The sequence below is a fragment of the Phalacrocorax aristotelis genome, chromosome 4 (assembly GCF_949628215.1).
Source record: "Phalacrocorax aristotelis chromosome 4, bGulAri2.1, whole genome shotgun sequence".
In the NCBI taxonomy this organism is placed as follows: Eukaryota; Metazoa; Chordata; class Aves; order Suliformes; family Phalacrocoracidae; genus Phalacrocorax; species Phalacrocorax aristotelis.
In genome coordinates, this window is record NC_134279.1 from 58,359,982 (window position 1) to 58,384,573 (window position 24,592).

General features: G+C 42.4%; 1 protein-coding gene across 5 annotated transcripts in view; it reads left to right on the top strand.

Annotated features, from left to right (window-relative positions):
- SMIM14 (small integral membrane protein 14) overlaps positions 1-24,592 on the top strand; it is a 59,547-nt gene that overhangs the window by 9,379 nt on the left and 25,576 nt on the right. The window contains exons 1-2 of one of the 5 annotated variants that reach the window (XM_075091642.1): positions 7,820-7,958; positions 23,141-23,251. In XM_075091642.1, coding sequence (XP_074947743.1) covers positions 23,177-23,251 — 75 coding nt within the window. In that variant the 5' untranslated portion in view covers positions 7,820-7,958; positions 23,141-23,176. Of the gene's footprint in view, positions 1-7,819; positions 8,191-8,322; positions 8,485-8,933; positions 8,955-23,140; positions 23,252-24,592 lie in introns of those variants that run through there. The other 4 variants (XM_075091644.1, XM_075091646.1, XM_075091645.1 and 1 more) reach the window with 4 other exon arrangements.

Below are 24,592 nucleotides of genomic sequence, written 5' to 3' on the forward strand. Positions count from 1 at the left end.
TGTTTTCTTATGTTCAGCTGGAACGTCATGTGTTTCAGTTCGTGCCCAGTGCTCTTGCCCTGTCACTGGCCACCACTGAGAAAAGTCTGGCTCCCTCAGTTTCTCTACAGAGGAGTTGGACTTCTGCTAAAATATGGCACTGGCTCCAAATCTTTCCAACTTTTTTTTTCTGTAATTACCTCCAGTTTTGGGGACAACACCTGTGTCCAATTTTGACCTTAGTAGCTTAACACAAAGTAACCACAAGAACCCATTTAAATACTGAAAATGTAAATTCACACTCCCGAAGAGAGAAATGGTTTCCCTTAATCTGTGCAGTGTTTTTGCAAAATCTGTAAACTGTGAAGTGTGAGCTGAATCATAGAATCGCGAAGGTTGGAAAAGACCCCCAAGATCATCGAGTCCAACCACTAACCTATCACTGCCAAGTCCACCACTAAACCATATGCTCAAGCACCACGTCTACCCTTCTTTTAAATACCTCCAGGGATGGAGACTCAAACACCTCCCTGGGCAGCCTGTTCCAATGTCTGACCACCCTTTCCGTGAAGAAGTTTTTCCTAATGTCCAACCTAAACTTCCCCTGGCGCAGCTTGAGGCCATTTCCTCTTGTCCTATCGCTTGTTACTAGCAAGAAGAGACTGACCCCCGCCTCGCTACAGCCTCCTTTCAGGTAGTTGTAGAGAGTGATAAGGTCTCCCCTCAGCCTCCTCTTCTCCAGACTAAACAACCCCAGCTCCCTCAGCCGCTCCTCATAAGACTTGTTCTCTAGACCCTTCACCAACTTCGCTGCCCTTCTCTGGACACGCTCCAGCACCTCAATGTCCTTCTTGTAGTGAGGGGCCCAAAACTGAACACATTATTCAAGGTGAGGCCTCACCAGTGCCGAGTACAGGGGCACTATCACCTCCCTGCTCCTGCTGGCCACACTATTCCTGATACAAACCAGGATGCCATTGGCCTTCTTGGCCACCTGGGCACACTGCTGGCTCATGTTCAGCCAGCTGTCAACCAACACCCCCAGGTCCTTCTCCTCCAGGCAGCTCTCCAGCCACTCCTCCCCAAGCCTGTAGCATTGCATGGGGTTGTTGTGACCCAAGTGCAGGACCTGGCACTTAGCCTTGTTGAATCTCATACCGTTGGCTCCAGCCCAACGATCTAGCCTGTCCAGGTCCCTCTGTAGGGCCTTCCTGCCCTCCAGCAGATCGACACTTCCACCCAGCTTGGTGTCATCTGCAAACTTACTGAGGGGGCACTCAATCCCCTCATCCAGATCATCAGTGAAGATATTGAACAGGACCGGCCCCAACACTGAGCCCTGGGGAACACCACTCGTGACTGGCCACCAGCCGGATTTGACTCCATTCACCACCACTCTCTGGGCTCGGCCGTCCAGCCAGTTTTTAACCCAGCGCAGAGTGCACTTGTCCAAGCCGTGAGCAGCCAGCTTCTCCAGGAGAATGCTGTGGGAGACAGTGTCACAGGCCTTACTAAAGTCCAAGTAGACAATGTCCACAGCCTTCCCCTCATCCACTAAGTGGGTCACCTTATCATAGAAGGAGACCGGGTTAGTGAGGCAGGACCTCCCTTTCACAAACCCATGCTGGCTGAGCCCGATCCCCTGGGTGTCCCACATGTGCTGTGTAATAGCATTCAAGATGATCTGCTCCATGACCTCTCCCGGCACCGAGGACAGGCTGACAGGCCTGTAGTTCCCCGGATCCTCATTCTGACCCTTCTTGTAGAGGGGCATCACATTTGCTAGTTTCCAGTCATCCGGGACCTCCCCGGTTAACCACGACTGCTGATAAATGATGGACAGTGGCTTGGCAAGCTCCTCTGCCAGCTCCCTCAGTATCCTTGCGTGGATCCCATCTGGCCCCAGGGACTTGTGAACATCCAGGTGAAGGAGCAGGTTGGTGACTGCCACCTCTTCAACAACTGGGACTTCATTCTGCATACTAGCTCCATTTCCCAGCACAGGGGCCTGACAACCCTGAGGATGACCAGTCTGACTATTAAAGACTGAGGCAAAGAAAGCATTAAGTACCTCAGCCTTCTCCTCATCTTTCCTGGCAAATACTACAGAATTATTTTTTTTCCCTGACCTGACAGTGTTATCAAGTTCTGTAAATCCTAATTTTCTTTCTTATACCAAACCACTTGTAGGGTTTACAGCTTCTGTTCAACAGGTGTAATATACTGTAGCAAACATCCAGCTGCATCATACCACATCCTCAAACAGCAAATGTGCACAAGCTAAAACCCTTGCATATGTTCACACAGATCTGGGCCAGCTGAGAAAACAGTAATTTCTAGTTCACCTGTCAATATTCATGTTCTAAGATCCAAAATGAAAAGCATGGTTCAATGTGCTACGGAAACCAGAGTATCACAGTGATAACATATTGGGTTCTTTTCCAACAGTTTGATTTAGGTCTCTGTAGTCCAGAGATACTGCCACATTTTATGTGATAGAATACTTATCTCCAAGGACTGACTGGCAGACTTATGCCTTTTGATACACCTCCTCAGTGATGCGTGAAATGCCTTCTCTCTTCTTTCTTTGTAAATAATGTCTTGGCTCTTTAATGGATGGTTACTCTTAAATTTCAGTCATATACTAAGTGCTTAATACCAACTGCAAAAACTGCATATATCCATTTCAGGTCAGAGTAATTCCCAGTTCCTGACCAGAAAAGTTTGACTCTTTGCTGCTTGTTAGCTGTAGTAAAGCATTCCAAAAAAAAATCCTTTGGGATCTTATTTTCATTTTCTTCTCTCACATTTTCTTCTGCACTAACATTCATCAAACCTACTGGCTTGCGTTTTGTGCCTGCGGTTCATCTATTAGATATGGCTTCTTCTATTAGATGTTAACTTGGAAAATGAACAGGGATTCACTTTTATTTCAAGTCTGTGAGAACTGTAAGAGTTGAGGGCACTGACTCATGTTCAGACGCAGTTTCAGACTGAATGCTGAAATGGCTCTGAACATAGAGGATGACATGAGATGTGCTTTTCCTGCATGGCAGCAATTTTCAGATGAATATAGCAATGTTAGCTGCTGGTAAGTTTATGGCTGCAGATAGCTTATGGCTGTGAACTACAGTTGCTTAAGAAGCAGTTCACGCTGTTTCTCATCTTTTCTTTGCAAGAAAGCCACCACAATCGTGCAGCTGCTATTATGGTTTCTACCCCAGAGGAAAAACAATTTGTTAAGGTTATACCAGTGCTGGATCACTTAGACCGCATTTTTAGAGGGGATTTCCCAAAGTATTTGCAAAATATGTTCCTGACACTGATTGCATAATTATCAGTCACAGTGAAATTTAGTGGACCTTTGTCTCATTAACTTGTGTGGTTACTGAGAACTTACTGTTCTAATTCTACAGATCCATTTTAGCCTAGTTCAGATGGTACATCTTTACAAGCAAGTGTTATCATTAACCATTTGGTGGTTCAGATATTAATCCTGTATCTTTAAATGTTTTTTGCAAGCCTGATCTTGTAAGCATACCAGTTAGCCTGCTTGCATTTCATAGTTACTAGTTGATGCTATAGTTAAGTGTAAAATAATCCTTGTCACCCCTTAACTTCAGACTTCCTTCCTCCATTTCCTCGTTTGGAAAACTTCATTGGGCAGCTGTGATCTAGCAGCACCGGAGCAATCCTTTGTAATCATTTCCCCTGGACTGTGGCTAACTTATCTCAAAGTCTGTGTTGCTGTGCTGATGCTTCAGGAGCACAAGAGCCCTCCATAGATCCTCTGACAATTTCAGTGGAGTTTCTTCTTCCTGAGCCATATTTTTTCTGTGAGTCCTGACAGCTTAGGTTGTGGTTGGGTGTTCATTAAGCCTTGATCTGTACATTGACAGAAAATCTGGCAGTATAAATTTGGTTCAGTGGTGATCACATGACTAAATTTCTGTTAAATTAACCTAAGTACACAATATAGTCTTTGTGCCAGCTAATTCACAAGCTTGCTGCCTAGTATCCCAAAGTGCTTTGCAATTCTCCAGTGCTTTGTGAGATGCCAGCCCAGCTGAATTCTAGGAATGTTTGTGAGCAACTTTTCTAAGGACTTGTCTTCTTTTTCCAAAATTAGATCCCTCTTCCCAAAAACCCAGTGTAGCTGCCAAAAGGCCACTCCTACCTTGCTACTGCAAGGGTACTTTATAATATTTTTCTTTCCACTTCCTGGATGCCATTTGCAGACCATGCTGCAGATGTCTTCCAAGTGGCTCTTCAGTGTCAAAATTTGCAGTAGAGTTTCATGTCGATTCATTCTGGGAATGGCATTACCTATTCATTATGGACTGCATGCAAGAAAAGAGGGAGCACAAAAAAGGAGTGGCATTAAAAGGATTTGCCCCATTTCTAGGTAATTTTTCAGATCTGATGAAACTGTGTGAATTGCAGATGAAGAATTTCCACTCCACAAAGCATCTAGATGTGAGCGATACAATGCCTAGTGGCATGAGTTAGGCAGCCAAGTTGAAAAGAACATCAGCAGAAAGAGAACTTCAGAATGGAAAAATAATGTTCTTGGTTATCTGTAAACAAGCTCATCCATTATTTGGTAAGTTAGATCACCAGCAGGACTCCTGCTTTTCCCTTGCCTATCAGGGTAAAAAAGTTGAAAGCTAGCACTGTGATGTGGAATGTGACATCTGCCTGTTGCTTTACAAAGTGCCCAGTCCGCATGACTTTCACATGATGATGTAGAGAATGTCATTAGTTTTGCTCAGCTCCCACCCTTCTCCGTTGTACAAGGTTATTGGTGGAAGGAACATCACCATCTTCTGACCCTTAAGCAGTTGTTTGCATAACTTGGCAGTGGGCAGCACAATTGTTTGTAGTGTGCCAAAATCAGTGGATTTACTATGCTGTCCTTGTTACTAGCTAATCTTGAAGGAATCTCGTGCCTTTGTTCATAAAGTAGCCTAAGTCATCACTGTTTTCATCATAGTTTGACTGCCAGAAACTCTTTTCTTCACAGGGTGAGTCTGAAAACAGCCTCCATACCAGGATCTCGTTTTACTGCTCTATCATGCACTAAATTTGTGAGTGTAAGGGGAAGCAGATGGCTGAAGCCTGGGAGTGGGAAGCTGAGATAGAACCAGTGCCTGCTATGGCTTGTTCATTTGCCCGTGGGAACCAGGAGGGCCAAATTCTGAGGGATGCTCTGGCAGAATGTTTTATGCAAAACACCTAGCTACTTTCTGCTTTTATATATGTACCTGATGATTTGAAAGCAATAAGCTCATGCATTGTTTCTCTTCTTCCTGGTCTCTACATTCTGTAGCTCCTACTGCCTGCCCCACTTCCTTGGCAGTTCATACTTCATAGTTTCATCCATGAGGATCACTCTTTTGCAAATCCATCCTTCACTGGGCCCATTAGCTTCCCATATTTCCAGGAATGCCAATGGACATTGAACAAAGACAAATAATCAGAAAAAATAATTGCTGTTTTGCTGTCAAAAAGGCAGTGTAAATAATGCAGAATACAATACCGAAAAGAGCTCAGCTTTTTACTGAGACCTGTTGTGTGAAACTATTTACAGATATGCAGAACCTTGCAGTAACAACATGGCAGGGAAGGAACGAGTGTAGGGAGGGGGCGCTGCTTGGTGTGAGTGCATCCATCTCACGCAGAGGGGTGGCTGGCCAGCCAGGCAGTGCTGCTTGCATGCCTCATCAAGGGACAATTTCAAGAGATTTCCAGACATGATGCAAGTTCCTGGATGGGGCGATGTGAGAAATGAGCAAGAAAGATGTGATGTGCCGAGTTTTGAGGAGGCTGCATCTGTTCCTGTTCATGTTCATGTTATTTCTGACAAGGCATCTGAGACTGCCTGTCTAGCTTACTTAGTCTTGCCCTTCCAGTTCTAGGATTGTACAAATTCAATTCTCGAAGAATCAGTCATGATGAGACTCTCATTCCCATTGCAACAGTTGCCCCAAGCTTACCATCCTTTTAGCAACAGCTGGCTGTTTGGCTTTACCCACAGGCAAGAAGATGGAAGTGTTCCATGTTCCTGCCTCTGCATGACAGGAGGAACCTTCCTCTCCACTATTGTGTGGTTGCCATTGCTCTTCTCTCTTGTTTGAGCTGGGACTAGTGGTAAGCTGTGTCTGTTTTGGGGATTTCAGGATATCTGATCCATTTTCTACAATGACTAGCTTTGTGTGCTAAGTGTGTTATACAGATAGGCAAGGCTGCTTGATGGTGGTGGGACGCTGTCTCTGCTTGCCTCTAGGATGGCTCGTTCCCTCATGAAGGGTTATAAGGATGGCTAAGGCAGAGGTGGGAGGAAGGATGCAGCTACAGTTGGTCATTCTGCTTATGGCCACCCTCTGACACCATTGTCTTGGATAGGTTTGTGTTTGCCAGGACAGCCAAAGAATGCTTCAAGCCAAGCATATCTTATGTTGCTGATGTTCATGGCTCCCGTTGCACTCTAAACTCCTGCAAAGACTGTGAAGAAACCTTTTGTCCCAGGAAACATTGTAGGGTTGTAGTTTCGTATTTCCAATGTAAAGATAAATTTTAGCATCCTTATTGCCTTACCAGAGGTTCAGTTCCCTTGGTTGAGGAAGACAAGATGACACAAGCTCTGCATAGTTTAGCTTTTTTTGTGCGGTGGCCTGGCTTTGTGTCAGTGCCTCGATGCACTTTTCAGTATTGCCACTGTTTAGTTGGGCACTAACACACAAGAAAGGGCTGAAACAGGGGAAAGGAGAGGCAAGATCCACAGCAATTCAGGACAGTGTGGTATGGCTGGACAAAGCTACCCTGCCCACTGCCTCTCAGGAAGCGGAATGGTATGTCCAGGGCCAGCCCTAAATGAGCAGAGTTAGCCTACCCGTGTCTTACAGGGGGAGGTGGCTCTGCACGCCAACGATGGCTGGACGTGCAAGGCTGCCAACTGGCAACGCAGCCGAGACTTGGCAGAGTAACGTAGGCTTGACACTCAAGGCTAGAATAAAACTTCCAGAAGAAAGCTGTAGCTGTGAAAGGAGTTTTGAAAGCCCCATGACAACAGCAAAGAGTGATGAGAACAGCCACAGCTGTCCCCATGTGTGGGCCATATCAGACTGGACGAGGCACTGGTGCCGAGAGGAGGTACTGACTTGGGAGAACTCACAACTCCCATCCAAACGTCCGTTCTCACTGTAATTGCAGCATCTTCCTCACTTTCTGGCTTGGAGGAGGTAAGCCACCCTTGGAAGTATTGGAGGAGAAGATTTTATCATCTGTGTGATTCCCCACTGCTCCATCTTTCCATATGGGAGTACAACACTCCAGCTCCTTGGCTAGGCACAGGAAAACCCAACTGCCTGACATAAGAAGATCTGAAAATTTCCTTTCTAACTTGATTCCCCAGCATCTAAATGCATATTTTGAGGGATGCTTTAATTGCAGGGAAGCCTCGTGAGTCACGAGCTCTGAAATAGGCTTTAGATTTCCAGGTGAGAAACCACGCTGTAAACGCCCTCCCGCCTGGGAGGTGGCGGCAGGGGGCCAAGCACCGACGGCACCGTATTTCTGACGGGGGCGCAGAGTCCCGGCGGCGGGGGCTGTGGCGGGCCCATCCGCACGCCAGGCCCTCGCAGCCGAGCTGCTTCCTTCGCGTCTCCCCAGCGCTGACTTACTGGGGCTTTATTTTAAGGTCGATGCGTTACTTGAAAACGACACCGCCCGGCGGGCCGCCGGCGGGGAGCCTCCGGCCCGCCGAGTGCCCCAGCCTGGGCTCCCGGGCCGGGGAGGGGCGGGATCCGGGCGGCACCGCCCCGGCCCCGCCGCCGCCGCCGGGAGCCGGCAGATCCGGGTCTCGTGGCGCGGGCTGACGTGTGAGCCGGCCCGAAGCAGCGGGGCCGAGCCGCGGGGCCGCCTCCGCCCTGCCCCCGCCCCAACCCTCCGCGCCCCCGCGACGGCGGCCGCAGCAGACGGTGAGCGCGGGAGGGGCGCCGCGGGCGGGGGTCGCCGCGGCGGTGGGGTGCGGGGCACCGCGGGTACCCCTGCCCGACCCTCCGTCCCTTCCTCCGCCGAGCGGCCCGGCCTGGCCCCGGGGGTGGCGGCGGAGCCCGGGGAGCCCGCGGCGGGGGCTGCAGGGGTGGCTGCAAGCCTGCTCAAGTACGGAAACGTCCCCGCCGCCGGGCGCTGCGCCGGGTGCCCGGAGAGGTAAACACCGGGGGAGCCGGAGCCGGTCCGCTCGCTGTTAGGCAGCACTCTTCTCTTCCAAACCAGTGAAACGTCCGCTCGTCTGCTTTGCGGCTGGGCTGGTTTGGGTTTTTCTGTTTGCTGGGGGGGTTTAGTGCAAAGCGGCACTCTTCCTGTTCGTTCTTGGTTTTTTTAAAAGGATCTCAGCCTCGTACTGTGACCCAAGGGGTTGTAGTTTTCTCTCTTTAAAGAAGCTGGAAGTGGCCCGCTGATGCCAGGGTATGCACTCCCGGGCTGCTCCCCACTTTTTGCAAGGTATGTGTAACTAAAGTGGGAGAAATTGGACAATGTCTTGTGGAAGATAATATCAGGAAAAGGACAGCGTCACACTGCTATTTATTTATTAGAGATAGGATTCCTGCCAGGAACTCTTTGTATGTGTCCTCCAAGATCTAATTTGTAGCGCGTTGCAGTGGGGAGGGGGTATATTGGCCTTGGAGACCACAAGATATCGCTTATGTTAATTCCTCCGCAGCTGTCACTCTGCCGGGTTCCCCAGATGTCCTGCCCTGGCAGCTCAGCCGTTGCCTTCCGTGGCAGTTCCGAGGCCTCAGCTAAGCAGCGCTTATGTGTGAATGTGGTGCGTGACCTACCTCAGAAAACTTTTGTTTCCTGGCAAACACCTGTTTGCCTGGTCAGTCTTCAGGATTGTCTTTCAGATTATAGATTTGTTGGTGTAGGGACAGTGTTGTATACTGGATGGACATCCATTTGTATGCATATAGGTAAGTCTTGAAAACAATCTCCAGTTTTTGGAGGTGAGGCCATCTAACATTTTTGGTCTTAATAGCTTATTATGTTAATGTTGTTACTGTGCCTGCTGGGGATGGTACATATCCGCAGTGAGCATTAGAGGGTTACATCTTACAAGTCTTTACATGCTTAGTTATTAGAGTGCTATCCACCTTTACTCATGTCTGTAACTTTCCAAAAGCAGACATCAGCTCAAAAAAATCAGAATGAGGAAAAAAATCAGTCTTACTTTTGATTTCTTCGTATCTACAGTGAGAGAGAATAAGTCCTTGATAATTCCATCTGATTCTTGTGACCTGTCGAGATGAAAGAAATTGAGCTATTGTTGTTGATCATGGATTTTAAAAAAGTGACCCTGTCACTGACAGCGTGGCTTGAAATGGTAGAAACAGTTGGCAAAATAAAAATTATTTTAATGTTAGCAGTACATTAGTCATTTCAGTCCTGAGCGCTGTTCCTTCCCCTGCCACTGCAGTGGGTGAGTCCAACCTCTTTGGTTCTTTTTGCCCGGTTCTGTAAAATAAGCGATTTGTAATATTTACCTACCTTTAGAGTGGTATAGAGTTCTATACTTAAAGTGGGTTTTTTTGTATGAGGTACTAAGCAAGTGCAAAGCTGTACTGGATGTGTTATTGGTCATTCCAGAAAAGTATTGTTGCGTGTGCCGCTCTGGCAGGCGGGGGTTGTCCCTGACGCACTCAGGCTGATATGCCAGGAGGGTCTGCTTTAGAACTGAGATGGTGGTAGCAGCTCTGGATGTATCTTGTTTTAGCCTAGCTGGACATTATTTTGTTGGCTTGTAGAAATAATGAACATGGTTCCTGAAATTCCTTATACTGTGCGTGTTTTGATGGTTTTGCAGCATCTTAACCAAACTACATTCAATACCATTAAGTCTGAAGCGCATGGCCCAGTTACATGGGTAACATTCTGCAGTCCATGTTCTTCCCTTGTTCTAAGGGAAAAATAACACACAAGTAGTCTACATAAAAATGATTTCAAAATGCATTATGGTTTTAATCGCTTAGTAACTGTTGTACCTGCTTTCAAAAGGTCAATATTTGGCTTTAGAGAAAGTTAGTTTCTAACTGACTTCTTGTTTTGTTATTAACGTCTCATTTTCTACTTTCATATATTTAGACTTCAGAATTAGTGATGTGTGACTGTTATTTGCATAGCAGGTGTGTAATAAAACAAAGTCTACATTTCGTGTTTCAGAATTTTCCCTCCTAGATATTTTAGGTACTTGGCATACATTCTTAAACACCAAATTTTGTCTCTGCTGAAGTTTGTCGTAGCAGAATTGGGCCTAACAACATCATGAGTCTTCACAGGGCCAGTACAACGAAAGTAGCAAGATCCGCTTTCTCTTCTTATAAGCACGTATGAATGGAGAAGGTGTACAGTGTCCTGACAATGCCAAGTATCAAATTCTTACTCTGTAAGTTTTGAACATTTGTCAGATTACTCATCACAACAAATAAAAATATTTTGGCAGATGCATTTATACATGGAAAAATTTATGTCATCTGCCTGTATTCTGCTTGGGAAGCAAAATCAGAGAGCCTGTGACCCTGCTTTGCATACATGCTATTATATATATGCTTTGCATACATGCATTTACACGCATGCTATTACACTTCATGTTAAGCACACTTTCTGTTTTAACTCCCTAGGTTATAGATTTAACTTATTAATACGTAAAGATCTGTCTAGTTGTTAATGCGGCACCTGATTCTGCAAGATGCTGACTACTTCTTAGAAGATCCAAGATAAGTATAGTGGAAGCTAAGAAAACTTAAGGTTATACCACAAAGCCAAATCTTGCAGTCCTTGTTCAGGTTAAAAAAAAAAAAAAGGAAAAGGAATTATTTTCCCCGAATATCCTCAGCTTGTATGCCTTGACTCACCAACAGCTAGCTTCCCCAGTTCCCAAGGAGCCTCATTTGAAGAAAGGCTCCTTAGCTCCTCATGAAGGAATACAGTCAGGGATATGAGAATGATCAGTCTGTGTTAGCTGTGTTAGTCTTATTTATGCTGGACTTTAGTGGTAGTACAATTGAGAAGTATGGTCCTATCCTCCCCTTTCCATCCCATCACTTATTCCATGGGTTGGGGCAAGAAAAAGGTCCTTTAGTTATGATTGGTGCAGCTTTTTATGAAAGATTGGAAGGTGCTTGGAGAGCAGCCTCTGGCATGTTGAGTGGTTGTACCTTTGTGTGGTTATTAATTGAACAAATGTGCTTCAGAGGCTTTAGTCAAAGCGTCTAGCTGGTATTTTCACAGTTAATGGAACAAATTAGTCCCTTTTGGGTGGGAACAGATAGAATTACACTTGATAAAAGTTTTCCTCATTAAGATTAGCTCTGATTTGTCTGCAGCTATGCATGCATTAAAAACCATGGATTTCTGGAGCTAAAGATGGTTTCATTCTTACTTTTATAAAACTGCAGACAAATGTCAGATCCAAAGCACTGAGCTCTCCTAGGAAAGAAAAGATTTTTGTCAGAAAGAACAGAAAAACTGTACAAAAATGTAGCGCCCACCATTTACGCGAAATAAAGAGCTGCAATGCTTTACTTGTCAAATCTTTGCAAACACAGACCTCTAGTAATAGAGCTTTGGTCTTTCTTGTTCATATATTCACATATATATGTTCGTATATTTCCTGTTAGTTAATCATAAAAGCTTTATTTTTAGCAAGGCAATACTTTTAGGGAACTTAGTGAAATAGTTTGTCAGTTTTCATACATTGAAAAGTTAGTTTAGGAAAAAAACAGCTGTCTGAATAACATTACATGAAGATGTGAAGGAAAGTTGGGGGTGAGGTCTTCAAATAGTTGGACTAAATCAGCGTGAAACAAAGCTTCTTGGTGTGAGTAGCCTTAGTTTGACAAGAATTCCTGTGGTTGTGGTGTCATTAGGGGCTCATCTCTTTCATATCTAGGTGAGACTGATTAGTTGGCGCCTGTCATTAAGCACCCCTATTTGAAAATGCTAGATAAAGCTTTTATCGGAGAGCTCCAGGAAATATAGAAATATTCTTATACATAGACTTTTCTTGAGCCACAGAGATTGTCAGATGCTTCAGTTTCAAAATAGTACATAGACTATACAAAAATGTCTGAAGATGAAAAATACCTTATTTTCTGTGGGAAAACTATGGAGCTGAAGGTGAGGTGTGTGTTGGAAACTAATTCTGATCTTGTGAAATAGTACCATAGATTTTCCTTGTCTAAATTAATGTAATAGATTTACAAATCTGTTGCTAGTAGGTGCAGGGGAGAGTTGTATAATTTGCATAGCACTTCCCTTTTGATAATCTAAACTAGTCTGTGAGTCTGCTGAATTAGGTGGATGTTATTCTCTGTTAAAAACTGGGTCGTCTTTTAGCTAAACATATGTAAATAACCAAGCCCAGAAATCCCGTTAATTGCTACAGATTCCCTCTGGTATAAGTACTGATTAAAAATATTTTAGCTGATAAGCTTCAAATTGTTTACCGCAGGTATGTAGAAAACCTGATTCAACTTCCATTGAAGTCAAAGACAGGCACCCGCTAGCTTCAGATAAAATTTGATCTGGCCTAAAGGGGTTAGGAGTAGGGCTGCCAGGGAATAGAGCTGCTTTCATCTGAAAATTGAAAATCCTGCTATCTCTCTCAGCATGCTGCTACCCTGCTAAATCTGTTTGCTCAGTGGCAAGTTATTAGAAACATATGTCATCCCTGGAGAAAAAAAATAATGAAAATAGTCCAAAGAATTTCAGTATAATTTTGTGTTTGTGGGTGACTGGAGTAACATTAAGGAGTATTTTTACAGTTTTAAGGATTTAGTAAGGTACTTATAATCTAAACAATTGTACTCTTAATAAACTAGTCTCAAAAAACTTCATAGCTCGTGGTTTAGGGCTGCACTTGCTGGCTCAATACGGTGGGAAAATTTTCATTTGTATTTGCTTTGAAACTACATTTTTGTAAAGGAGAGAATAAGAGAATTTTTTAATGCTTGTTTTTGCAAAGAGAGGAAATGTCTAAAAATTTCTGAATTGACCCTCCAGAAAATTACTTCAAAATAATGAGTTATCTCTGGCCACCTGAGCTGCAGTAACTGTCTGGGTGCTCACAGTTAGCTCAGGGCAGCTCTGAAGTGTCTCAGCTTAAGTTTTTTGTCTTACAGACTAAGCAAAGTCACGTTTGCTCACAGTTCCATGCACTAAGAGCGTGCGCGGGGACCGTTGCCACGGCTCAGCTGCCATGCCAGTGGCTTTGTTACACCACGGTAATTTGCTCATGAGTTTGAGTCCTGAGCCTCACTGGGTGAGCTTTAAAGTTGTATGCACTTTGAGCTCTCAAGTTGCTTTGGTACATTTGAACATATTAATCATAATCTTGACTCATAAATCTTGGAACAACAGCAGACCAGTTTTATGGATAGGTTACATAGTTTGTAATAGGAACTTATTCTTTTTCCATACGAAGTCTTTTAAAGTAAATGATTGGTTTTGTATTATGAACCTCAAAAGTTAGGTGCAAAACATCTCATGGGCAGGGTAACCAACAGCAAAGTCAGTTCCCTGTTCTACTCCCCTAGGGAGGCTGGTGCGAGCTGCTCACCTCCACTGTTTTCCCTCTGCAGGGAGTACCCTTTATTCTTGCTTCCCTGCAAAAGTCTGCTCCCTGGAAGGCCAGATCCTCTTTCATGTGTAGCCGGTTGTTCAGAATCAGGCTTGCCTAAATGTTACAACACAAGGTAGTAGCCCTGGTTGGATGCATGGCACAGCATGGGTGTCCTCTCCGTGCTGGTGCAAAAGTGCACTCAGCAGGGGTTTCAGATTCAGTATGTGTTGTTTCCAGCAGTAGCGCATCACTCTTACAGCTGCAGGGGTGCTGAATTTAGGAGATTGGCAATAGTTGCTGGGGAATGGGAAGAGGAATGTCGACACAAGCAGCAGCACAGTCTGTATTGCCAGAGACGCTAACAAAAAGCAGGAGAGTAAGCAAGTTTGCCTAGGAGCTGGCTCTTCTACATATCACTCAAGCGGAAAACCCTGTTAAAGTCAATGAGAGTTCTTGCATTACTGAAGACCACAGGAGAGGGCTCCCAGTTTGCTCTATAAACTGGTTGAAATACAGTGTGTTAGTAATTTTACAGAGGATAGCCCACCCTTATGCATTAACATGTCAGACAAAATTATTAAATAGCCATTAGTCATTCAGTGCAATAGGAATAATGTTGTTGTCTTAGACCAGAAATAAATGTTAAAGTGAAGCTAAAGCATTTACTTAGCAGATAGAGGGTATTGTTCTTGGACAATATTCTGTGTCATTGGCATCTTCTCTTAATTAGCTTTCATATTCCAAGCAATTTCTTTCAGAAAAAAAGTAATTATTTTAACAAAAGGATGACCAAATGCTGACAGCTGGAGTTTGGCAATAACATTCTGTATCAAATATCAGTTAATGAATTCTAAAATAGCTGGACTGCTTTTTTGGTCCATGACTGCATGTGTATAATTAGCTCCTTTTCAAGTGTTTTGCCCGGAAGAGATCTTAAGCCACCTGCACAGGAATAAGTAAATAGCTTTTTAAAATCTTGGTGGGTCTTATTTAGCGCCCTTGGGGAATTCAGTTTTGATCACTGACATCAGCATTATAGCCTTAAAGCCTGAAATCTCTCCTCACATGTTGGGGACTAGCCATGAAGAGGAAAGTAGGGAACAGTACTGGAACAGTGTGAGGTTTTAATGTGTGGGTTCTTGTCTTCTGAGAGTTGTACTTGACACTGACAAGCCTTAATTAAACTGAAAGAAGCATTTATGTCATCTTCTGTATTTCCCTGACACACCACTCCGTGTTGAACTGATGCATCTCGGCATACCTGTAACCTTGGTTAGCCTTTTCCACAAATAGTAAGTTTCCTACCAGGTTCCTACTAGATCCTGCCACCCTCTAAAGCGGCATAAACTTTTTCACATACTTCAGTGAGAGAGGAGTTGTGGTGCTTGGCCATGAAAGGGCTTTGACCATAAGTCTTTTAAGTTCTCATGCTCTGGCTCCTGCTTCACTGCCCTAGGTGCTAGCGCTGTTGGCAGAGTTGCCAGAAGAATTTCCTGACCTGCTCAGGGCAAATCCAAATGTCCATGTTGGGGTGAAAATGCTAGTGGCCCAGCAATGCTCACAATGTTGTGGTGGTCACACAGTGGTGGACTCGTGCTGTGGGGACAAGGGATGCACCAGTGCCCCAGCAGTCTTGTGAGACCATCTGAAAAAAAACATCAGGAAGATCCTCAGCATGCACTTCTCAGTTCTGAACCTGTCCCTGCTCAAAAACTCCTTCCCTGATTTTGGCACGTCACTGTAGTATCCTTCAGTGGCTGGCTCAACATTTCTTAGTTTCTTTGGTTTTGCTCCTATTTTTAAGGAGTTGTTTTATATTAAATTAGCATTTGTAAGAAGCACCAGATGCGTGGCACTGGAAAATTAATTCATAGTTTCCTTACCAAATGATTTGTGAGACGGTAACAAAGTTACCCACTACTATGCCTCAAGCAGTGTGTGGCTGGGTGAGCAGTACTCTTGTGGAGCTCCTGCTGGTCTTGATGTCTCTGTTGAAACCAACAAGAACATACATACAACAGTTGCATATATGTCTGTGTGTGATTAAGCACTGACTTTTCCATGAGGAAAGGAATTGTCTTAGCTTAATCTGCATCGAAATGTTAGGTTCATTTCTAACATTTGAACATGTTAGATGTTCAAATCTTAGAAATTTTGAACATTGACAGGCAATTATTATTAATTATCCTGAGAAAAGTTGCAATGCAAAATTACACTTGCCAACTCATTAGGCTACAGCTGGAAGTCCAGGGAGACGTGCTGATGCTTTCAAGAGCAGCTGCTTTCCCCCTGCACCCCCTGGAATTATAAGGAAAGAGAGTGGAGAGGATTGCTTTATACACTGAAAGTGTTGCAATGTCTAGGAACCCTCTTTGGGTATTGGATCAGCCATCAAAATTATTGCTGCTCTTTTCCCTAGAAAGCTAAATGGATGATCCGAACTGGGTCAATTAGTTGAAGAAAGCTGTAATTGGAGCCACGTGTTACTGTGGCAGCACTCCTCCTGGCGGGACCCACATTTATATCCTGCTGTTTTGCTTTCCCTGCCTAGCCAGCCAGTTGGTTTTCTTTTGTCCTGAAAACTCAATTTTATGCCCAGGAAGAGGCCTTGTAAAAATCATCATTAGTCCTCTGGAGATCTGTGACCTTGCAGAGCTACTAGATCCTGGTCCACTGAAACCAATGGGAGTGCTGGTATTTGTTTCAGTAAAAGTAGGATGGAGCTGTAAACATGGGAGTGATGGTGGGAGAGAGCTTCTCCTGCATTGTTAGTAAAAGGAATTAAAAATTACTGTTATAAAAAAGCCACATATAATGTTGCAATGTTTCAGAAATAACTTCTATGAGGGAGTATTTACTTGAACTATCCAAATTACAATAATAGAGGAGAATAGATCCTTGGAATGTTTTGATTAGTATCAATGTGTATACGAGATTCTTTCTTACAGAACCTATTTTTAGCGTTGTTTGAACAGAGGAAGTTGCTTTGTAAAGGAAGTTTCCTTAGAAATCTTCAAGCTTCTATAACCCCAACAATTTAAAGCTCTTGCATCAAAAAATGCAGACCACCTCCACTGGATACTTATGCCTGGCCCTTGGCTTTTGGATTAATTTTGATTTAGTGCGGTGTCTTCCCCTATTGCCTTAGGATCATACATCCATTAGCTTCAGGCAGAATAGCATTTATTTATTTTCAAGTACTGCTTATTTTTTACTTTATTTTCTCCCTGTTTCTGTAGTTCCTTTTGTGATGTGTCTTCCCTATTCAACTACAAACGGTTTTGTTTTCCTGTGCTGTCCTGTAGTTTGATCCTGTGCTTAGTTATTCCCTTCCTTTGGTTTTTTAATGGTTGTTACCATTTCTGCTTTGTTCCTCCTTTATACTGCTCTGGTGATAGGAAATGTGCTGCATTTCTGGTAGTAGCCATTGAAAAAACTAGAAATTTCACAAAGATCTTTGCAGGTGAAATCAGCCAGTCCTATCTACACATCTCTGGTTTGTTTTTTTAAGAGAGAAACCCCAAATGCCTGCATATTATTTCCTTCCTTCTCCATGCTCTAACCCAGTCTGAAGAGAAACTTGATGCAGAAATCAATGGATGAAATTCCCTGGCCTGTCTTACTCACAAAGTTTAGCTGTACAAATGAAAGTTAAGTAATAGACTAGTGGATGTAGGTAGTTCATCAAGAGACTAACAAAACACCTCAGGATTCTGTGGGAGGGTAGATACGCATGAAGTACAAAAATTGTAGAAGATGGAAATCAACAGGGAAATACCTTCTATAACAAATGCAGAAAATTCTGAGTTTGGCTACATTTCACTGGCTTTGAATGTTTAGGCTCCTCTTGGTTAACCAACCAAGATGGGTAAGCAATACTACCCTATTGAAGATACCCTTATCTGTTATTTTACTGTATACCTAACTGATGTTCAGTTGGACTTTGTGTGACTAGGAAGTGTTCAGTGAGTCCAATCCCTAGAAGAGGCAGGAATAGAAACAAATTTTGGAGTAACCGCTCATACCAGTGGCATTTTGAAATGCCCAGTAGTAAGTCAGCTGAGGTGCCAGTTGCCACTGGAGTGCTGATGGTACCCAGGGGGACAGAGTGGCCAAGGAGGACAAGGAGTCCTATAAAAGCAGTGATCGGGAACTTTATGATGAGCTGATCTTAGCAGTCTCTTCTTGCTTTGACTGAAGCAAATTTCCACCCCCTGGGTTGATGAGAACTGTGGTCACACAGACCCAGTGCTTGGTAGTTTCTCTGGGACAGGATTCCATGTGCAGGATTGCAAGGGTGTTGTGCATTGGCCTCGCATAGCATAGGATGTTTTGGATGCTAGAAGAGAATACTTGAAGGTTATTTGGAGATGGGTAAGATGATACAGAATAACCAAACTTGGGGCATGCTGTGAAGAAAATAATTACAGAAAGGATCAGGTACTGTAAGAAAATGTAGATACTAAGATGGCTTCAGTGCAGGTAAAAAGGCAAGGGAACAAATCCTTTTTATGGAAGCCTTGATCCTTTAGGAGATCACGGAATACTATAGGAGAGAGAGAGAGTTTCTGCCTCTGACAGTAAGATAAAAATGAACATTTTTATCTTTGGGGTAGGGAATTGTTCATGCTTTGTGTATGGCTTTTGCTATTTTAGTCCTTTATAATTTTTCAGAATACCTGCAGAAGCATAACAAGTCATTTGCTTTCTCTCTATGCTTTTATTTTAAATTTTGTACATATTTTCATTTGTTCTGCCATATTTCTCTCAAACTGAACTCAGAAGCAAAATTAACTTTATGCTTGTTAGAGATTTGACCAGTTGTGCTTTGAGTTATTGCAGTTGGCTGAAAAACAGTAATGAGGAGCTGAATAGGGTTTTGTTTCTCTCTAAAGTAATGTGGAAAGAGTCTGTTACTTGTCTGCTGTACCGTGAGGTATTTTCCTCCCAAGGATTTCTTAGTTTCAGTCTTCAAGAAAATAGCAACACAGCAAAAACAGTTCTTAGCAGAGGAAACCTTCAGCCATTGTATGTATCAAGCGTGTGTGATAGTCTACATCTTAAAAGTGCTGGACCCAGGAAATATAAGAATTAATGGGCTTAGAGTTTTGGTGCTGAAGGTGCCAGGTTTAGTCCATGATAAATCTGCAGTGACTCTGATTTATGTATCATACAGAGTCAGTGTTTCTTCGAATACTAGATTTATAGGTATTTTTATGCACTCCTTTATACCAAGGAGAAGAGATCACCAATGTGTGTGTTTTGACAGTCTTGCTAATCAGCATTGTATTGGAGTCACATTGGAAAACATCCAGCACATAGAAAACTGACAAAACTTCTTGTTTGCCTTCATGCTAGAAAGGAATTCAGTTTTGTAATGATCAGGGTGGAGAGAGAGAAAGTATAATTTCTGTCTCCCAGAGCTCACCAGCTGCATGCAGTTTACTCAGGAGAGGTGTTGCTGAATTGGGAAATAATGTATAGTCATTGCAATAATTTAAAATCCAGAAGAGTCTCCAGGTACAAAAAACCAATCAGATTGTAGCCATAAAGATCACTTTTTTGATAGTAGGTTGTATAAAATATAATACACCGCTGTAGGGCTGGGATTGGGGAAGATAATAAAAGAAGAAACAATTTGCAATAATTACTATAACTGAGAATGCTGTTTTTTTCAATCATGAGAGACTAGAAATATTTTCCAATATGGCTTAATTTCCTACAATTTCAAACAGACACTCAAGTCAAACGGTAATGGTGGGCTTTTATTTCTGTCTTAAGTCATCAGACCATCCTCCGCTTTGCTTCCGAATTATAGTAATTCTGGCTCTGACTACAGTATTTTAATTTCCGCAGTACTGTTTATGATTGCTTCTGTGGGCTTCTTTACAATGGAAAGGTCGTACTGACTCTTTGATACTACATCATATTTGTCCACATTTTCTAATTCTGTCCTTTATTATACCTTCTGTCAGTTTGCTTAGTCTAGAGGCCATAATATGTACCTTCTCAGCTGTTACCAGTGACAGCTTTGGTATACTTAGTGAATGTATCTTCCAGCTGTTTATAAACCCTGTTAATTAAATACTGTGCTAGCAGTAATACGGCCAAACTGAAATACAGTAATTTTAAGTAGAGTAAAACTAACTCTCAGTCAGAGTACTTGCAGTATTTGTCATCATAGCCTTACCAGTTGCTGTGGTCTTACCAGTTACTCTCCAAATTTCAAGAAACAGGAAAACATACAGAAAAATAAGGAAAGTACAATAAAATAAAACTACAAGTTCTTTTTTCTTTCTCCAGGTCATGAGGAAAAGAATGGAGCACATCCTCCAATTTTCTGTGATAGATTGTATGTAAAAGAACTGTATTTGCAAAAGGTGGAGAGCTGGTGTGATTCACAGTGAGGAGGTCAGAGCTGGGCAGAACAAGTTAGCCGCTGACGTGAGATCAGACAATTGCAAGTACCGGGAGGCAGGCAGGAAGCACACTGCAATTCTGGAACAGGATTTTGGTATGAACGGGCTGCCTAAGACCACACAACAGGGCCAAGGAATCCTGCTCTATGATGCATAAAAATACTAGTCTCTTATTACCAAATCTTACACAGGGTCACAAAACATTAATAAACTTAAGGATCTGATTACAGAGCTTAGCTGATATTTAGTGCTTTATGCATCCAAAGTGTGTTGCAAATAATACAATCATTAAGCCAAGAATGCTTTAATGAGGAATACAGACATGAGTGTCATTTTACAAGTGAAAATGATCAATCATACAATGTAGGGTGGTTCTCTCTTTTTGGTAACTGGTCAGCCACATATAAAATCTGTTTCCTCCAGTTCCCTGCAAAAAATAATCACATAAAGGGGGATTAGTTACCTGGGTTTTTTTTTAAGTAATAAAATAACCCAAGTTATAGCATCTTTATCAGGGGAAAACGTAGTGCTGTTCCTAAAGGACCAGAAATGATCCATCTATTTTGCCAATCAAAGAGCTTGTTATAGGCTTGGAGGAAGGAAAAATAAAGGATGATTCCTTTCCGCATCATGTGGAGGTGAGAAAGCTTGTAAGGGATCTTTTGTTGAAAGCTTGGATGGCATTTTACTTGGTGACATGTTCTGCTTTATTTGAGCTCATTGAGGTAATTTGTCATGTACAATTCAGATGCCTTGGGGTAAATTCCTTGTAGCGCACCTCCACTTAAATTTATGACATTATATGATAAATTAATTTTCCCCATTTATTGTCTAATATTTTTCAGTTGTATGCTCTACAAAGAATGTTAGCCTGGTTTCATTGTTGATGGCTCTTGTCTGATGTTTGGATTTCTTGTAGTTATATATAGATTAACACTCCTCAATTAATTGCTGTGACATTACTATGTGTTACGGACACCTAGATTCTTTCCAGTTACAATTAAATATTGTTTTGCAACTTTACTGGTTCAAATACCTTCTTTTGGATGTCAGCATTTGGTCCAGAGAAACCATTTTGTGCTATTTAGCAATCAGTGCTTTTACCTGTTCCTCATGCTAAAATAGTTTTAGAAAGGCTATTCTGGTTGATGTGGCATCTCATCCAGGGAGCTTGTGCAATCAAAGAATTTCTTCTCTTGCTGTCATGCGGTTCAAGTGGTTCTGAGATAACTTCATAAAGGTTAGTGTAATAGCTTTGTAATTAACTCTCAAAAAGAATCATTAGATCATCTGCTGTGATCTCCTGTATATTGGAGAATATTATATCTAAATGTGGGTGCTTCTGTACTTTACTCAATAACCTGTATTTGGCTGAAGCACATCTGAATGCATTGAGAGATGGGAAATCCACCCCTTCTTTGGCAGTTTGTTGCACTGGTCAGTTACTCTGGTAACCGGTCATGGTAAAAATTTGTCTTGCTTGTCTTTTGAATTTGGTTGATTACAGCTTCCAGTCACTGGTTCTTGATCACCTCTTCACTGAAGGTTATTCTCCTGTGCAAAGGTACTTGCATGCTACGTAATCAAGTCACCTCTCAGTTGTCTTCTCAGTACATTGCCAGATTACTTTGTTAGTGTCTAGGCAAAAAGCCTTTCCTCCATCCCTTGAATTTTTTTTTTGCTCGTTTTCAGTGTTCTTTTTAAAAAGTGGAGACCCTAGCAGATAAGGGCAGTGATGTTCAGACTCCGTAATGAAGATACAGTTATCTCTTACCTTCTTTTACTATCTGGCTCTCTCCAACCTCACAGAGGATAATATAGAAGAGTGGTAGGCATTGACAGAGGAAGGACTTCTGAAATACATTTTCTTTTTTCCATCTCTTTCTTCCCCCAAGAGGGAAGAACTATCATGGTGATACATTCTGTTGAATGAAGGTATCTTATAGCCGTATGAGCTATTTCTCTCTCTCCTAGTGAGGTTAAAATATTAAAATGCTTATGTGTGATCAAGGCTGTAAATTTTTATAGGTGATGGCTGCAGAGGACATCTGATGATTCAGCACACCCTTATCAAATGGCTGGCACCTTCACAAACTACTTGTACTAGGAAATTGAGAGGACGTATCTTCTCTATGTTGCTGCATTTATTAAATTTGCCAGTTATCTCACATTAGGGCCCCAGTGTGTGCAACACAAACACAATCTGAGTCTAGCTTTAGTGATGCCAAGTTAACAGAAATATTTTGAAAGTATCATTACACAGAAATGATCTAATCCATTGTAAGAGTCCTCATTCGAGAGGACTCAATCCCTGATTTGATCACAAGGGTAGAAATGCCTTACAATCTGCTACCCATTTTGGCCATCAATCAAGTAACTGAGAAAGCTATTGGTAAAAAGCTTGTATATGCTTGACATGTCTGGTGTAAGTGGTTTTAGCAGGTGAATAACCTAGAATTGATTCCCCACCATGTCCATCACAGCTTTTTTGAACTTTCTGTATTGCTTAGTGAATGATCTACTACTTTGATCGAAAATTGGTGTGTGTAGCTCCATTTCTAAAGTGTTTCCAAGTACACCCACTTTTGCACCCCTGCTGCTTGCTTATGTTATGCAATAAGGATGCTTATTTCCTCCTTTAGCAAAGAAGTTACCAGGTTTGAAAATGTTTTCCTGTACATTGATCCAGAGGGAGAATGCCAGCAGTTCGTTAGGGGTTTAGGAGTACAAGTTCCCCTGACTCCTCAAATTGTATTCATACACTTAAGAGTCCCACTGTGCAGATGAGAGACCAGAATTTAGTCTTTCTGCTTCTTGTTTGTTAGGATGTGTTTTATAGCAGTATGTGGAAAAAACCTCAGGGGAGAGACACAAATTCTTGCAAAAAAATTATTTGGCTCTCTAAGGAAGCCTGGGTGAGACACTGCTTTCAGCAACATCAAAATGTAACTGCACATACCAGACTTCTTCATTCATGCTGCCAAAGGAATAATAGGATTACCCTGCTTTGTTTTGCTTTTTCACCCTGGCATTAAATGAGCTGAAACTTGATGTGTGAGTCTCTGGAAAATGAGGTCAGTTGAAAAAGAGTTCATTGTCCTTTTATTCTTATTCTTCTTAGGTGTTCACAGGCAAGTTCAAGTTTATCCAGAGAACCATGGCAGAAGGTGGATTTGATCCTTGTGAATGCATTTGCTCGCATGAACATGCAATGAGAAGACTGATTAATCTGGTAAGGATAACATGAGGATATTTGGAAGGGTGGTTATTCAGACATTACTTCAGCTCTTGCAGACTTGCAGTTACTGATGCTTTTGATTCTGCTTATTCAGTTGTGTGTACAGTTAGAATCTGTGTATCTGACTTTCTGATGAGCTTTTGATTAGTTAATACAAATGATAGCTTTCTGTTTATTTCCCAGGGCTGCCTTTTACAGCATTGACATTGTTTCTATTGAAATATTTCTCTATAACCCTTTTTTAGTCTGCATAAAAACAAAGAAACTATGCTGCAGACTCCTTGAGTTCAAGGTGATACCACACATAAGAAGTTCCATGTACTCATATGGCAAGATAACAATGTCCAAATTTTTAAAACTAACCTTTAAAAAATTCTGAAGTTGAGAATCCAGTGATTTTGAGTCCTGAGTTGTATCTTGCTAGGTCATTGATATGGTTGAGCAACTTCAAGCAAGTTATTTTACACTGCTGTAACTGTGACCTGTAAAATAGCAGTGATTCTTTGCTTCCATATGGAACTTAATTCAATGTCCATTGAAGAAAAACCTACAACAAAGTGCTAATTATTTTTTCTAGGTAAAAGTATATCCTTTTCAAAGTAACACTAACAATTGTGAACTGTGAGCAATTAGGTGAACTTGATTATAGCCCTAATTTGGTTAAACTCTTTTTTAAGATGACATTTTACATCAGCTTAATTTTATGTGCTTCCCCTTGTTGATTTTCATAAATTTGTTTTTATCCCATTTTCTTCCTTAGGGCCTAAATTAATGTCCTTTTAAGTTACTGACTACATCAACTGCTCAAGGCACTAGGTGTGAAGAGCATCCTCTCTAGGATCTGGCCCTTCTTCAAGAGGTTTCTTTTCAGTATTTGAGGAAGATTATCAGGAAAATATGGCATACACTAGCCTGTGATTAGGGCTATTGTGTGAGTCCCCAAAGAATGTATGTCTGGGAATCAGGAATAAATTTGTGTGCTTGCCCTTAAAACCACTTCCATGTGCGTACATCCACAAAAGAGCAAAGTTGTTTTAAACAGGACTTTGCAAGAAGTATATATAGCTGCTTGTTGCAAATGGGTGGGTTGTACTCATATAGCACTGCTTCACCCTTGTCATGGTTTTAGCTGGGATAGGGTTAATTTTCTTCACTGCAGCTGGCCTAGTGCTGTGCTTTGGACATAGTATGAAAGCAATGTTGATAACACACTGATGTTTTAGTTGTTGCTGAGCAGTGCTTACACTAGTCAAGGACTTTTCTAGCTTCCCATGCTCGGCCAGGTGCACAAAAAGACAGGAGGGGAGGGGGAACAGCTAAGAGAGCAGATTCAAA